Source organism: Wasmannia auropunctata, unplaced genomic scaffold, assembly GCF_000956235.1.
Source record: "Wasmannia auropunctata unplaced genomic scaffold, wasmannia.A_1.0 LD336076.1, whole genome shotgun sequence".
Classification (NCBI taxonomy): Eukaryota; Metazoa; Arthropoda; class Insecta; order Hymenoptera; family Formicidae; genus Wasmannia; species Wasmannia auropunctata.
The window spans coordinates 7,073,337-7,091,218 of record NW_012026814.1 but is presented as its reverse complement, the minus strand read 5'-3'; the positions used below and the strand labels follow the sequence as shown (position 1 = coordinate 7,091,218).

Below are 17,882 nucleotides of genomic sequence, written 5' to 3'. Positions count from 1 at the left end.
CAACCCTTCGCTATTAAGCTTTCATAGGGAACTGTTACGCCACTTTAGCACACGGTGCGACTGACGCGCGTGCAATAATGGAATGCGAGTTAAATGGACAGGGATATATTTTAATATTCAGTCAAGGTACAGAGAAAATTATATATAAGAATCAATCTTTCTCTCTACCGACGGAAGAAGACTTAATAACTGTTTCTCCAATAATTGTATGCCAATTACGTTTCTTTACTCTTTACCTTCCAGGAAGTTCATTTGTTGTTTGTACAAAAAAAAAAAAAAGAATTGTAAATCGCGATGCTGAGAACACTGTTTGACTTTTGCATTTCCTCCTGCATATCTTAATCAGCAACTTGTCTCAAGCACTCTTCATTTTACATCACAATAGCTGAGTACCTCTACACCCAAACGCGTCGTACACTGTGATCAACCGTTTACCGAACGCTCTGATTAACTTTGATCTCAAGTGCGCGGCAGGATCATATCGGAATTCCACAACAAAGAGCAACCGAGGGGCAGGGGGGGAGGGAGGACTTCTCGCAAGATTCGTCTCCTTTCGCGGAACTCGTAAAAGAGTTTTAAACTCTAGCCGTTAAAGCGAACGAGCGGATTGGTTTTCGCAGTAAAGCCCCGAAGTGCTTCGCGATCCGCGTTCTTAGACGCCGAGAGAAGCGCGTTTGAAAGAGAGTCTCTTTTCCACGGTATTACGACCGCTTATTTTCTTCCGTCAGCGGGAGTTCCTCGCTACCCGAGAAATTTTCTCGTCCCGTTGCATCTCTCTGGGCGAAGTACATCGTGAAAGGTTTGTTAACTTCGCGAAAAGTGCACCGCATCGCCATTCGAATCGTTCCGGGAAACGCGGAAGTCACTCTGACACAGTCCGCGATGCGGACACTTATTTTGCTTCTCGAATCAAAGAAACGCCGAGAAACGCGATAGGATATGTCTTTGAATCGTCGAGACTGGAACGAAATGGTACTCTTAGTCCATTTCTATACTAATGCAGATTAACTTTAATCTCGGTTTAACTTACCTTCTTCTAGTATCGAAAATCGAAAAAAGATAAAGAGTATATAAGTTAACTCACGAGATTTAAGTTAATCCACGTTGGTAGAAATGAGCTTTAATGAGCTTATCTGCCTCGATGACTATTAACTGTTGAAAAAACAAAGATATTATCGCGATGCTTCACTGTCTCTGCTGCTCGACCGAAAGTAGGTAAATATCACGGCGGCAGGCACTAATAGGCGCAATCCACCCATCCAGCACGTACCGCGGACCACTCGGAAAGTCAAACCGGAGAGGAGGAGACGCGCGTTTGCGCTCTGCTACGACAATAACGTGCGTAACGCTATTACTGTGCGCGCTTATAATTACATTACAGAACATAACCGATAATTTAGTCCTGATAATGGGGTTGCAGCACGGTTCCCATCGGCGCGGTATGCCGATGGCCCGCCGAAACGCTTTTCGCGCGTACCTGTGCAAATATGCGCATGCCGCACCGTTCGCTTCTACGTGTCCGCACGCGTTGTGAAGCGGCTCTTTGGTCACCGTCGGGACAAAACAATGCGAAAGAAACGGCGCGGATGGTGCATGAACGCCGACAAAAAGTGTACGAAGTGATCTCGATGCACGCGCACCTGTATATATATGCGTGAGAGAGCTCGCCGCGTATGTTAACGCGCGTCTGGCCGTTGACGCGTCCGACGAGTCGCAGCCGCCTGCGAAATCGTGTAAAATCGAAACGGCTTTACATACCACGAGATACAAAAAAAAATGAGATACGAAATCGATTCCGCGCGCGCGTTGCCTATTTGACGGACGCGGCGTTTTTTGCGTTCCTTTAGGGAAAAAAATGTCGCTATTTGAAAAATCAGGCGGATTTATTGACTTTTTTTTTACATACTTGATGCTCTCTCTGTCACAATCTTCACGATTTATATATGTAACGTTGTCCGATTTTCCGAAATATTCTATCTTGTGCTCTGTAACAGAAAACAATGGTTCGAACAGGTCTATGAATGTTATTTACGGTTTGAAAACGCAGAGAGAAAAGTAAATTTACATTCTTTTATCGGACATTCTCGATGTTCGCTGTTTCGCGGGGAAAAAGTTCAACACCGATAGTTCATCGTGTACGCAACCGTAGATTTGTTTTCTGGAATACCGTATCGCACGTCCGTTGTTTTACCTCGTATTACCATTTATTTTATCTTTATCGGTTTACACACACATCAGCGAAACGTTATGGAAAAATATGACGTATTCATTCTTTCGGTAACATCGCAAATTAAGATTTATAACTGGTTGCAATTTTTGGCAGAATAATATATTTTCTGTCCGCCTGCGCAAAAGCATTTATTTCGGCGCGAGTAGCTGTCATATCAATATTTTTAATTTCAATGCTCAACGTACGGGAAATATCGATAAAAAATATAAATAATAATCGTGTTGCTCATCACTAATTTTTTAACTAAAATACTGGTCAGAAGTCATTTTTTTATGTGAGAAAATTAATAATTTTTATTTTTTATTTTTTTTTAACAACATACCGACGATAAACTTTCCACAATACTGAAATGAATATATTGAAATACTATAGATATTTATAAAATTCAAGTCAGGATTAATCAACGCGATAAATGTCACTGGCCCCTTTTACGCGACGGAATAATTATAAACCGTAACATCGGCGATTACTCTAAACTTTTTATCGTTTTGTGCAGCTCTTCCGATCAGTGCATCGGTCGCAATTAGCGAGACGAGTGGCACCGCGGATCACGGCGATAATGCCGAATGGAATAAATCAGCCGGGATTGTGGGACACGAACGAACGAACGGTGGCGCGCAATCCGGCGGCGACCCTGTTAATTATTGTGCCCAATTAGCCGCGGTTTCGGACGCTCGCTCTCACGTGCCCGTCAGAAATGTGGAATGAACAAGCGGTTGGTTCTCTGGTCGCGTCCCTCCCTCCCTCCCTTCCTCCCGAAAACGAGCTTCCGGTCACGTGGATAGCGCGCGATCGTGCGCCAAGGCGCATTCGGCGTGCCTCGTAAATGCACCGCGCTGCAACATCGCGTCGCAGCATCGCGCTGCGTCTGCATCAGCGTGGAACACGACAGCCCGCAGCGACGTATAATCGATAGCTCCGTTGTCGATGATTTCGATTACGGGCTTGGCTAATGACTTTCAGGCTTGAACGAATTAACTGCGGGGCCGACATGGGCATGTCGCGTCGTGCCGCCACGTCTGCTCCGAGCATTTACGCGACCCGATATTGCGAAACAAGCTGTGCTTGTCTCAGCTTGTCAGACGTGAGTCAAAAATATCATCAATTATCGTCAACTTAACATTTTAAGCTGAAATGCATATGTATTGTGCCGCAAACGTTTTTTATTATATTCTAGGATGAAGAGTTAATGTAATATTTTATGACATTCTTACGATATATAACTATAAAGAATCTATTTTTAGTTATTTAATTAATTTAATAAATTTTATTGATTTAAACATATTAAACTAACAATCATTGACGATATAATATACTGAATTCTTAGAAATGCGATTAAGGGATTTTGAAAAGTCTCTTAAAGGAATAAAAAAACTAAGTAATGTTTCAGAAAAATGTATATACAAAAAAATGATTACATTAATATGAATAATTATTAATTGTTACTTTACTAATTAAAATTGAAATAAGCAATATTTATGTGATGTATCTTCTTTAGAAAGCCTAAACAGGATATTGAACATTACGCCGTTAACCTTTTTATTGTAATCATCAATGAGGCTTTTAGCACAATTTTACTATTACAATGGAGCTCGGCCAATGGAAAGTGCAATTCCTATTGACCTACAAGTTTCACATGCATTCCTAATAAATCCTTTTCACCGTCGAATAAAATTAACATCAATAGAATATATACATCGATAGAAAATGCGCAAATACTTGATTTAGAAAGTTAAATCATCATGAAAGGCCATAGTAAAATTACGATACCGAGATTCACTTAAAATGCCATAAAATTCGTCAATTTTCTATGCTTTCTCCTCTCTGATTTATATGCAGCGACATTTGAATTTTCATATTTTGTGGAAATATTTAATCGTTTATTTGTTTTCACACTTTTAGAGAGCGATTTGATAGTATAAATCATAAGCCCATGATATATGGGAAAAACATTCTGAAACTTTGAAACTCTTTAGGCTTCAGAAAACTGCAATCCGCTTCGTGACTTTCGCGTATCGCCAAGCGATTTACGAAATATCTCTTCTACGCAAAATGTTGCGTTGGAATTCACTTCTCTTGCTCGCTTCTCGTTACTTTTCGATCGAACCGGGGATGTCTTCTGTATTTTTTTTTTGCGATATCGATCGAGCGGCGCGAAATAATACGCGAGCGTGGAGCATCTGGTAGGAAATCGGACGATCTCCGAAATTGAATCAAACCAAAGCGGAAATTGCGTAATCGCGCGAGTTCTCCCTGTGGGAGTGAGGAGGAAAGAGAGGAAGAGAGAGCCTACCGGGACATTTCTGCGGGCGCTCACACACCGGGTGCCAACGAAAAGCACCATCGGGAGTTCTCCGCGCCCCCTTTCGCTCATCGTCCTCTCTGTCCCTCTCCCTCTCGCTCCCCCCTCGACCGCCAAGCGGCTATCCATCCGGATGAAACCCGGGGGCCGGGGTTTCGGTTTGCATTCGGAGCATGTCCGCTGACCGAACGCGTCTCGCATTCTATCCGAAATAACGCACTCTCGGCCGAAGCGTTGTTCCGGAACGACTCCTGCTGTCCACGCGGATGCGTGTCCTGACCGCAGGCGCGCGCGCACGCGATTATTACTTTTTCGCTGGCCGAGTTTCCAGTCTATCTTGCGACCCTCTCGTAGTTTCTAGGGGGCAAGATTGCCGTTTCCGCATGCAAGCGTCTGTCGGATCTGCTCGAAGGAGTTTCCCCATCTTTTCGTATCGTACATCACTGTAATATCTTTTATATTGCAGGATAAATTTATGTGTAGAGTGATGGAGATTTACGTTGCGGCAAGTTGATCCAATTATTTATCCAATCTAATCTGCAATGTTAATGAGGCATTGACGTGCATATAAACCACAATTTTCCTGACAACGCTCTAATATGTCACTGGCCACTATACCTACGTAAATTTGGAAAAGATTAAAAATAGATTTTCCGAGTTAGTTTATATTATAATTTAAATACAATTTACAACAGTCTAAATTAGTTTGCCAGTGTTTAGATTTCTCTAACTATATTCTGGTTTTCTTCGAAGTTTTCTAAACAACTTTGGATTTTGCTGTTGTGGATCATCATAAAGCGAGGAACAAACTGTGTTCAGTCATCCTTCGTCTTTCTGTCGGTGTGAGTGCCTAATTTATCCGTGGAGGGATCTTAATCCCTCGCTCAAGGCATTCTTCCGGAACAACGGTGGAATGTTGGCTGATGTAGGTTGCCCCGGTCACTAAATTAAGAGATTTCCTAGCTAAAGTGCTATCGTTGGATACTTGATCCGAGCTTCGCAAATCTTCTACATTAATTACTTGACTGAAGAAACTGTACGAGGGTCGTTGTTTAACAATAAGTGATATCAACTTGCTTACAACTTAAATAATTTCCTCTCACGCGTTTCTGTTTAACTTACGCGCGTTCAAAAATGCACTGAAGATATTATCACATTTTTACATCTATAATGTGTTTACAAATTTTTTAAAATAACAACGCTGTGCCGCAGTCTCGTCAACGTAGACATCCCGCCGATATGTCGTCTATCAAGAGACTTTCCATTTCGACGTTAATGCGAGGCAGCTGCGTCGATGCGTCGTTCCGCATAAAATTGACAAATGTTACGATTCCACGCTCTGTAAAACTCGCCAAGCGTCACTCTCGGGCGTTCAAGATACACCGACCGGCAATCTTCTGGTGGTTTTATTGCATGACATATGATTTACAGACGTAACACGCCTCTTCGAACAACCGGCTATTATGCAGCGAGTCGATCTCCGCGCTCTGAAGTATACGATAATCTTCGAAATCCGGCCGACGCGACGTGGCCGCGCCGCGCCACGCCGCGCGCCGCTCCGCCATTTCCCCATTCGCTCCGGAATTCCGAGCGGAATTTTTCACGAGACTCATAGACGAGAGCGGGGGCTCTCGCCGGTTAATAGCCCCGGTGTATGCGTGTACGAGCGAGCAACATTGGAAAGCGGCTTAACCCTTGAGGACCCTCGACTTGGAGCGATCGACCGCCAACTCGACGCGCGTATATGTCGCGTCGTCGTCGGTGCACGCGCGCGTACACGCGCATGCATACGGGAAGGGGGATAAAGGGTCTGATGGTGCCACTCGTACATATCTCTGGAAAGCCGCTGGAATTCGTATGCCAGACGGCCGACGTGTTATTATATCTCGTGCCCGGTGCCACCGGAAAATTCGAACTTCGGCCGGCCGGGACTTTTGGCGTCGCGCCAGAACGACGATCCTGGGACCCGCGGTTATGCTACGCCATTGTGCAATCGCGCGAGAAGTCTCTCGATACGATACATATTCTTCGCCGTTTCAACTCATTCTAACCCTTTTGTCTCCCTTTTGTTTCCACGGGTCGCCCGCACTTCCCTCCGCACGAGACGCGACGCGACGTTTCTTCCTCCCCGCTATAGTTGTTCTCGGAGTTGGCGGTGTTCCTCAACAACTTATCGTCCTGTTGTACAACTTCCATAGCTATTCTTAGCCAAATGGAGACGTATAAAAACGCGCTTTCTCCTGTCATTTACTCGATGAAGTCACCGATCATTTTCATCAGTCATCGCGCATTTTTGTACTTGGTGTCACGTTAGACACCATTATAGATAAATGTTTATTATTAGTTGGAAACATCTATAGTAATTTAAAATATTATAAAAAGAATTTACAAAATTACTTAAAGTTTATAGAATTTTTATAATTATATGAGAGACTATAATCTGAGCTTCTATTTTTTTTAAAGTCATAAAGGCAAAGTATAATAAAGAAAAATATCTTTTGCAAGAAAATCTGATTATATGATATTTCTGGAATTAAAATTTTTTCAGAGTTACGTTATATTTTATATTTTAATAAGAAATACTTACTCTAGAGATTATAATAAAAAATGTAAAAGATATTAAAAAAATATAAAATATAATTACTATTTTATTTTATTATATTGTAAAATATATTCTCTCCGACAACGGATTTAATTTCACCGCGAAGTCGAAAAGTAAAAAACATCTGCTTAACGTTTGCATTAAGAAATCATGCGCACCTACCAAAACCGCAATTCCCCCATCGTGTTTTAATTTTCCCACTACGCTCCGTAAAAACTAGAGAAATGCTTCGCAAGTTTCGTCCCCAAGCGCGGTAAGTTCCCGATATGAATTTTTTAGGCCGCTCGCTAATTGACGTCTCGGGAGTCACCGTCGTTTGTTCACCCTTCTTTTTCCGCAACAACGGGTCGACGTCGGCGGAACGACGCGGCTTGTCCGTTAATTCCCGGCAGGTCGCAGGAAGGCCGATCTACACAACTCGACCGTTTCTCGTTCGTCGCAATCTCGCGCGAGGGAAAAAGGAGGAGTATCGAAATTCTCGCTGTCCCGAAAATTAATTACGGAACGTCGGCTCGTCGTTGGCGCGGGAGGAGGAGAAGGAGGAGGAGGAGGTGAAGGAGGAGATGGTTGGGTGGTTATTTCCCAGGTAATTCGTCACGCGGTCGTTTAGCCGAGGAGTTTGAGGCTTGGTCGACGCGAGTCGGGCTACTCCAGTTGCCAGCCAACTCCGTCGACGTCATTCGCCAGCAATTTCAGCAACACTCGAGACACATTGTGGGCCCTTGCGTACCACGCAATGTTCCGACGAGACGCCATATAAGTGGAGATGCCTCGAGTAGCAGCCACGAGCAGCCTCTCCATCGTTCAGTCGATTTGTACTCGTGTCCATTCCCTCTCTTTCGGTTCTCTAGTCGCTTCGCTATCCATGCTCTGATTGGCCTCCGCTCGTTACGTCTAAATACAACAGAATTTTGCTCATTCAGTTCACGTCCGATTGTATCCACGTGCTCGCGGATAAGCGAAAAAGACGACAAAAGTTTCTCGACGCAACGACGACGGACGGTGACGAAGACGAGGAGTTCAGGGAAACGAGCGCGCGAGCTCGAAGCAACTAGAGCGGGATAAAGAATTGCAGATGAAAAGTATCTTAATAAGCGCAGCTCGCGGAGACAGTGCTCGCAATAAACTCTCCATTTTTAAACGCGATCTTAAGCCGTTAATCTGTATAAAGTGGGTTACTTAAAGCGCGACGATCTCTCTTTTGAGTATACGTATAAAGAAGGATTATACTCCCATTTTCTCATTATAAATTTAATATAGGTACATAAAAAGGGATGATGATAATGTTGCACGATAGATGAAAAATAATTCAAAATTATTTCTTCGGCCATAAGTTTTCTTAAGATATACAAATGCATAAATACGCATGATTGAATTGTGTGATTAAATTAATTTTCAATATAGGGACGATACTACATAAACGAACGAATCATTTCCCGATGGAGAATTCTTTTCCCGAGGTAATCCAAAGTGGCGCGCCGCGCAATTCGGCTGCCTGCTGCTTTGATTATGTCATCCATCGTAAAAAGTCTTTCCCGCGACATTGCGCAGGGCGGGATCCGCTCTCTTGGCGACACGGCCGGGAATAAAAATGTCTACTTCACTGCCGACGAGCGCGAGCGTGCCGACCGATTTGTCGAGCCGAGTATTGTGTCGCGAATTCGTACTGGGCGGTCTTAATATACGCGCGCGTGTTCCACGGAAGCGACACGCGGGGACGGTCGGGATATATTTAAACGCACCACAGAGGCTGATTCACCGCGGAGTTTCATTAGCGCTACACGCGAGCACCGTCTACTTCAGTGCGGATCGGCAACCGAGGATACTCTCGGTAAATGGACCCGCGGTAATGGAGATTCTCAATTCGATCAATAAATTTTATATAACGTGATGGGAATAATGAAATCTGTTGTAATTAAATCAAGGTTTTAACGCTCAAGTAAGAATTGATGTGATATTTTAGAATCGAGATCATATCTTCGTAGAAGAATTTTTGGGATTAATAGTGGTATTTTTTGGGGATGTGGGTGAACGTAATAATTTACGAGTTATTTCACTCGAGTCAAACGCAGTTGCACGGAACGTGTCTACGGGAGGTTCATGGAAACTAAACATCGACGGGAACCAAAATTATCCGACATTTGCGTATCTCCATCTCACGAACGACGATTGACTAACAATGCAGCGTGGCTGACGGGCATGTTTCAGGCGGGAAAGCACGGCCCATCGCCACCTTTATTGTCCGGTTATCTTCGCGGTTGTCGTAACGCACAGGCGTTGCTTACAAGCGAAAGCAAATACTGTGCTCCTTGTAAATTAGGGCGACTCGAAGTGTACAAATACGGCGCTGTGTATGTAGAACTATCGTTTGTTTTCGCGGCGATCGCACAGAACGCGCGCCATTCTGCACGTATGTGCAGAAGCGCGTTCCTTCGGGCGACGCAACAATCCGCGTTGCGTCTCGCTGCCTGCAAGAGATAACAACTACTTTGTTACTCGTTCAGTCTTGGCGCGAAAGAAAAAAAAATTAGGACAGATCGATTAAATCTTGACCGCAAAGAACGTTTCACTGTACGCAGTGTGCAATTCACCAATTTTGAATGGTTACTTTGCGTTCAATCGTTTTGTTTGTTAGAAACGTCTTACAAAATAACGTGACTCGTTAAATATTAATTCCTACGAATTTTCTGGCTAAATTTATTTATTTTGTCACCTACTTAGTTTCTGGATTTATAAATATTATTTTCACATATTGCGGTATTATTTTTACAAGGATAAAGTTCAATGATTTAACGTAATTTATAATATTATCTTATGTCTTGTATCTCTTAAAATTAATTATGATATTTTATATTCATTTAGAAATGTCTTTAAAAATGTATGATATCGCGCTACATATTAATTATTACGAATTTTACCTGATTTATATTTGATCCACTAATTATTTTGAATTAATAAGTATAATTCTCATATAAGTACTCTTACTATTACATATTACGGAGTGTAAAATTCAATGATTTAATATACAATATTATAATTTTCTTCATATTTTATTTCTTTCAAAATTAAAATATTTATATACAGTAATTACTTGGGTATTATTTATCGATTAGCATATTATCATTATTTCGACGAATCGCGCGTTGTATTTTTTTCGTGTTATTTATGCACGTCGCGGCGTCATGAGTACGTCACCCGCCGGCCCATAAAATACTAATTGCAATTATGCGCGCCATTTTTCCAGCGCGTACGCGAATAGTCACATTTGTACTCGCCATGCCGGATTTATTCCAGCCATGCATTTCCGAATCCGGCGCGCGCGCGCGCGATACGTCAGTTTTATTGCGTGCTTGATTAAATCGGTTTACCTATGGATACTATGCTTAGCGACGATCCACGATTGCGCGATATTTCGGAACGGATAGTCATTCCGCCGGACGCATTTTATACGCGACCGTATCGCGTTATAGCCGGGGTCGCGGTTGCATGCGGCCGAATCGACGATAATTATTAATGTTGTAACGAATCGCTCGCGCCGATATCGCGTGTCATAGATCATACGCACTGTATGTATTCTAAATTCCCCCTTTTCGGTCGTTCGTTGCCGCCCGCCGCGTCGCGTCGTTTTCGGACCCTCCCGCAATTTTCGGTGACTATTTATCAGCCTCTCGCCTGTCGTCGCCGGTTTCTGACCCGCCAATTCGACGCGGACTAACAGAGCTATAATTGGGTGTCGTAAATTAAAAGAAATTATTATAAGCTTACGCAGAGTATTTTTTTCGCATACTAAGAAAATTAAGAATATGCTCTTTCCCCTTTTATTATTTGAAGAAAATCAAGTCTTCGATAGAAAGGGATGAATAAATATTTCATATTTGCGTTCTCTTCAAGGGAAGGAACCAAAAAAGCTAAAATCTATTTGCGTGAATCTAAAAAATTGTGCAATGTAATTTTTGAAATATTTTATGCAAGAAATTTATTTTGCTTAAAAATTATAACATTCCAGAAACGCATATACATACATATATAGCGTCAGATGCTATCTAATATTTATCGCCGAAATGATATATTTTCACACTCTCTGTTTTTTTTTATAAGGTTCCATGAGTAGATCCTGTTTAATTTGCAATATTTAATAAGCAACGCTGCAACATATTGCGAGATGAAATATCGCGATTCGTAAAACTTGGCATGTTTTACATTCATCCTCTTTTTCCCCGTTTAATTTGTCCTCGCGCCCCGCGCGTTTCCCATCCTCATTCTTCATAACTATTTATCAGCCTCTCATCTGTTGTCGCTGCCTTCTCGACAGTCCGACGTATAATTCCTCTTCGTTCTGAAATGGTTTTTGGCGCGAACGTTCCTACTGGCATTACTCCCGCGAAATTATCAGCGTTACATTGCGTTCCGACAAAACCTCTCCGGTGGCGCCGCGTAAATCACTAGACGCGCTGCTCTCTCTTTTTCAGAGGGATAAAAGGGCAGAGATACCCATCTCGCAGGTAGCGGTCGTAATCAATAAACGATGCAATTTTATAGAAATATATAACTCTCCGATTTTAATTATTTACTCGCGTAATTTTATGCATCAATTTTCTGTTTATTTTCATAAACCTTGAAATATAATAAAAGAAATAGTAAAAAGAACCCCGAAGTAATAAAATTAAATAAGGAAATATCGACCGATAATCCCACTCTGATAAAATTTTCAAGATGAATGACGAAATTTGACCGACGAAATTTCTCGTATAATAGGATATTTGTGCGACATTATTTCTTTGGCGTTAATATATCGTACACTTTTGAGATAGATTTATCTGCCTCTTGCTGATCCGTGTGTTTTGCAGCTCTGCGAACAAATTTTCGCGAGCAAGTTGAATTGCGCGAGGTTTCCGCGCATACAGTTTCCTTGTTGACCGATCGCTCGCCCCACGAGACTGTCGCCAACTTTCGTAATTCATTAAGCGCGTAATGTCGCGCGCGGTCCTACCGAGAGAGAGAGAGAGAGAGAGAGAGAGAGAGAGAGAGAGAGAGAGAGAGAGAGAGACCGGAGGTAGGGTTCGCCAACACGCGTCGAGTCCGATTCCAGTTAAAATCAAGGCGGTGTAATAAAGCCACTGCGATCCAATTACTTCGAGCGACAATGCCGTTTCGTCGTGTTTAACTTAAATGAGCGACGCTAAGGCCGCATGTTGCCGGCGCATTAACATTCTTTCTTTGTACAGTGTGAGTTTAAAAGAGAGTAAGAGAGAGAGAGAAGCGAGACAGAACCCTCTTCAGGCTATTTTACTCCCTCAAGCGCGTCATCCATTTGTGTAGTCTTCATCATCTTTCTCTTTCACTTGTATTTATTCACGAAAACGTCGCGCGCGATAAAAAGTTAAATAAACGCGTATATTTGTGAGATACGTATTGATCTTATCGAATCAGCAAAAAATTTTATTTTCAATCTTTTTATCGCAGCGTTGATTACAAACTATAATTGTTAATAACGTATGTTTTCTTTAAAAACTTTTAAATTTATTTACTGATTGTGAGAGAGAAGCTTAAGTAGACCTCCAGTTTTCTCGTTGAGAAATAATCAAACAAATATTTGGGACTCGTATTACACTAACATTTAATTATAAAACGGGCTTTCAAATTGAAATAAATATACGTTTACTCTTTCGTATCGCGTTGCTGCCGACAAAGTGCGGCTCAGCAATAACGTTAGCACGCACGTGCTCAACAAGGGGGGATGTGTCATCCCTCAGGGCAATTAGATGTACTCTCTGGGAAAGAAAAAGATAAACGACGGGTCAACCCGCGCAATCTAATTCCGAGAGACCCTCTCCTCCTCTCCTCTCCCTCTTCTTCCCATGCAAATCGAGGCGCCCTTAACTGGCTGACGTTTCAACCCTTGACACTCACCCCTGGTGGCGCCATAGGGTCGTACACGTAAACGCCGCCAGTACTAGTTCCTTCGACTCTGTACAACGTGACTTAAATTAACCCCAGCTGCTTCGCGCGCCCTTTCTCTTCTCCCTCTCCCTTCCTCTTCTCTTTCGGAGCTGTCTCACTGCTCTCCGCGTCTAAAAGCTAATCTTAACGAAAGGCTCTTCGTCGTAAAACTTACGAACTGGGAAATAGGTTTGGTCTATAGGGAGTATTCAATTGCGGGTATAAACATTCGTTTGCTTCCGCTGAATACTTCGGTTTAAAAAGGTAAAAATTAGAAATGGGAAGAACTTGAGAGATCTTTATGCCGATGTATTTTATTAAAATAACAATTAATTTTATATATTTAAAAATTAAGATAATAACTGATTTACTATATTATGAACTGACGATTAACTTTGTATTTTACATTTTTATTGCTGAGTCGAAACTTTTTAAAAACTGTTGAAAGAGTATTTAGTGTTATGCTTTTATTCGATAAGATCATTCTGGTCATTGGACAAAATCACATTAATAGTCAATTATCTGATAAAGTATGTATGTTTAGCTGTAATAATTAAATTTAATAATAATTTATTCAATAATGAACTCTGATATACAATTAATATAACTCTACTATACTCATTTACTAGTTGTTATTACATTGTTATTGGCTTCCTGCATTTACTGTTATATGATGTATTTCTCACTACCCGGAAAGTAGGTAACAGTATATTCCGCTCAGATATAACTTCTCTTGACTTTTAGGACATGTTACACTTTTCCACGAAAATAATACGCTCTTGACACGTGACACAAAGAATACTTTTCCGGAAGCGAATGTCTTTCTATCCCGCTTCTCGACGTTGCTCGGTGCAACCGCTAGCGCAAGATCGTGTTTTTATCTAGCTATCTCCTCCTTGTGCCTCCGCACACTCCGCATCGCTGTTCACGACTCATATAAATCATGATGAATGAGAAAACAAGCAGCGCGCATCGTACTTGAAAACATCCCTCGCGCAATATTCCCATCTTTCTCTCTCTCTCTTTCTCTCTTTCTTTGTCTCTTTTTCTCTCGCGACTCCCGGTACTAATTCCAACAAAAGGACCGCTGCTGCACACGCTGGTGGATTCTACCGGGCGTGGAAAATGGAAAACACACCGCGCAAACACGATCCGCCTCCGCCGTCCGAAACACGTTGCCGGGTGGATTTTGCCGATGAAGGGTGGCAGTCGCCGTGGGATGAGACACCGTAACCGGGTTCGCCCCTCGCCCTCATTTCGCCTGCGAGCTCTCCAGCCTCCCCGGTGGCGGGCGCCGCGCCGCGTCGGTCCGGACGAGGGTGGATGATAGTGTGGCGATTCACGGATGAATGTCGCCCGAGTTATAATTGCAACGAGCCGTAATTAGTTTTGGAAATTTAATTATTTCTGGGCCGCGCGATAAATGCCGGCGGCTGCCAGTCCCGTCCCGCAAAAGGCCTCCCGGCGAAGAATTATTTGACGATTTCGTCACCGCGTTACGTACACGTTAATCTCACTTCGCCCGTGACTTCGGGCGTCGGAGGTGGTCCTGCAACTGCGAATCGTTAGTCCACATTTCGCCGAATGGACACTGCATGTTACTTACACCGGCTAACTGCCGACGAATGTAATTTTCCTGGGATTTAGCCAAATACAAGTTTATCGTCTCTCATGCGCACGCGTACGAGGTTACGTGTCTCATTAAACGAGTTCTCTCATAATTAAATTGTCGCGTTTTCTCTAACATATTTAGAGAATATCATATAGTAGATTACAAATTTACTAAATTGCTTTTATTAGATATGTGTGTACGTGTCTAAAATCAAAATTAATTGAAGGCACAATCATAATCCTCGATAAATTGATTCTCGCGTAAGATATTAATTTTTTATTTTTTGTACTTCTATTTAAGTGCGCGTAACTTCTTCGTTTAAATGATCAAGCCGCGAATCTAGCTGTGTCGACATCGTAAATCGCCAGGACTAATTCGCTGATCGATCTTTAAAATTCTGCAACACCGCCCGAAGGCTGTTGCTCTCTCCATTAGCGATATGAATTTTCGCGTTATACACACGTGCCGTCGCGCGTCGATGTGTGTATACAAAATAAACGTTAATTGAACCCGCGACTCGCAGTCAGACGGTGTTTACACTGCAATTTATCTTTCCGTCCGCAGAATTTTTGCCGTTTCCGTTAGGATAATTGCGGCTGAATAGAGACTCGATTAAGCGATAGTCACGCGATGAGTCACTCGCCGCCGTTATTCATATTTTTACGCGCGAGAACTATCTAATTGCACGTTTCTCCCGAGGTGCGAATGAGGTGTGTAACTCAGTGCATGCAATAGAGTGAATGTAAGGAACTCGGCCTGTTAGATCTTACATGCTCATGCCTTCGTACGAGCGTCGAGTACGTACTATTACGTTGCAATACCTATATACGCATTGCGAAATAGAAAGTGTCAATAAATCTCGCTATTAGTTGATATTTTATCGATTAATAGCGAGATTTTTTTTATTTTTTTATTTTATAAGAGGTTTAATATCGTCTGTCCTTTCTTATCGATCGCTTGTCGATGCGTGGTTATTGCCAGACAGCTGTAATTATACAAATTGTGATTAAATTAAATTTGTGCACGGCAAGTATCTGTGAAAAGAAAAACGCGATTGCGTAATTAACGAGGTGCTTATGTTTGTAGGCGGTTTCGAAATTTTATCACGCACACGGAGCCAACGAAATAAAAATGTTTGCGCGCGTTGTTTTATGCGGATATTTTATTATATTGTACAACCAATTTTATCGCGAATATTTTGCATTTCGTGAAATGCCCTTTGCATTGTGTAATTAAACTTTGAAAGATTAAACGGTAACGTTTTGATCGTTAATGAACGGCAATGCAACGATCAACGATCGACGGCGCGCGGTCGCCTTTGTTTTAATTACAACGTACATTTCGTTCCGTCGTGCAGATGACATACATTTCGGTCGCACATTCGTCCATGCTTATTAAAAATGAAGCAACCTATTTGCAAAAGAATGTTTGACAAGGTCTGAGGGCGAGCCAGCATTGGCATATTCGTTATTGTCGCCGTTATGCATGGCTGTCGATTGCGTTTTTAGAAATTAATGCCCGCGTTCTCGCACTGTACGCGGCTTGCGTGCTGCACTCATTGTTCTGTATTTTAAGGGCCAGGCGCACACACGACGCTGTTAAAAATTTATTAATACGCGAGCCGCACAAATATCGAAACGATATTTCATTCCTCTTACCATTGAATCTTAATGCTTTTGTAATTTAGCATACTTCCGAACTAAAAAATAACGAGGAAAGTTAAAAACTATTAAAAATGAAGGAATGAGTAAAGAGAAAAGAATGGAAGATTTTGTTATTTATTAAGAAGAATGATTAGATATTTATAGTTTTTTAACGATACAAAAGAGATAATAAGTTAATAGCTCTTCTTATCATAGATAATAATTGTACGTAAAATTTTCATATATTCTGTTATTTTTATTAAATTTATTTGAATTAGAAAGTTTATGTATCTGTCCATATACGTACATATTGTGAAGTACAGCATCACAGATAATCATTGTTACTATTATTTATGTTTTTTATAAAGTATATTGAATGGCGCTGTGAAATAAAATGATATTTTAATACGGCGGAGATTATCATTCCGCGTAATTTTCGTCTTCATTAGGAGCAGTCGCGCAGATTCTAAGGTTGAATGCGAGCGACATTGTCAAAAATTTATAAGACACCACCAGTCGCACCCTCTCGGCGACTTCTCAAGCAGATCCTCACAAAAGCTGCCTCTCCCTAAACTTTTGTCCGGCCCTTTGCTTGCGTCTCGCACCCTCGACACTCACCCTTCTCCGTACCCACGCGGTTTATGAATCTTTTAGCAACGCATCGAGGTTCTGAAAACCAAAGACGGGTCTTTGTTCGAGACGAGTTCGTTTACCCGTTACAAAATGTCTGGAATATGTTAGGAATCGTGATAAATTACTAACGAAGAATCTCATACACACACACACGTACAAAATAATTTATTATTGAACTTGCGAGTGTGAAATATTGCGTACACTTCTACGAATAAAATATCCGACTGTAAGAAAATGAAAAAAAACAACGATGAATACTATTAACTCGATTTTTCTTTTTAAATCAATATTTAATAATTAAAATTAATTGTATAAATTGTAAAGATAAAATATTTATTAAAATTCGTCTCACTTTTTACAAAAAAAAAAAAAAAGAAAAGTAAATCTCTTAAACCTCTTTAAATATTTGTAAAGCTAACGAGACTGTCTCGTTATGTTTCAGCGATCATGGCGCACTTCTTCTTCCTGGCTGCTTTCTTCTGGCTGAATACGATGTGCTTCAACATCTGGTGGACGTTCAGGTGAGTCGTGATTTACTTCCCGTCATTGCTCTGTTTTCAGGAGATATAAATGTGCTTTCAAGCGTGAATTAAAATGCATTCTTAAATGACGCACTTACGCGCGACCGTTATTTGATAACGACTATCGTAAAGTTATGAAAGATCGTCAGGCAGGCTGCCAGAGAGATCTCCGACTTCGTATCACGAATATCTGAAACTTCGGAACTGACTGATGTTCAATACTTTGGGAGGGTCGTAAAATTGCGCCACTGCCGTCGGAGAGTAATCGGAATTTGCGGAATGCCGTTATATCTCGCGACGTTATCGATAAAAATGTTTTAAAAAAAAATGCAAAGAGAAAAAAAAATACTTTGGAGCAGTACGGACATTCCAGTCCGCCGATCTGTTGCATAATAGAAT

General features: G+C 41.7%; 1 protein-coding gene across 1 annotated transcript in view; it reads left to right on the top strand.

Annotated features, from left to right (window-relative positions):
- The window catches only part of LOC105449427 (probable G-protein coupled receptor Mth-like 1), a 129,611-nt gene that overhangs the window by 31,470 nt on the left and 80,259 nt on the right, over positions 1 to 17,882 (top strand). The window contains exon 4 of the mRNA XM_011688657.1: positions 17,405 to 17,483. Coding sequence (XP_011686959.1) covers positions 17,405 to 17,483 — 79 coding nt within the window. The remainder of the gene's footprint in view (positions 1 to 17,404; positions 17,484 to 17,882) is intronic.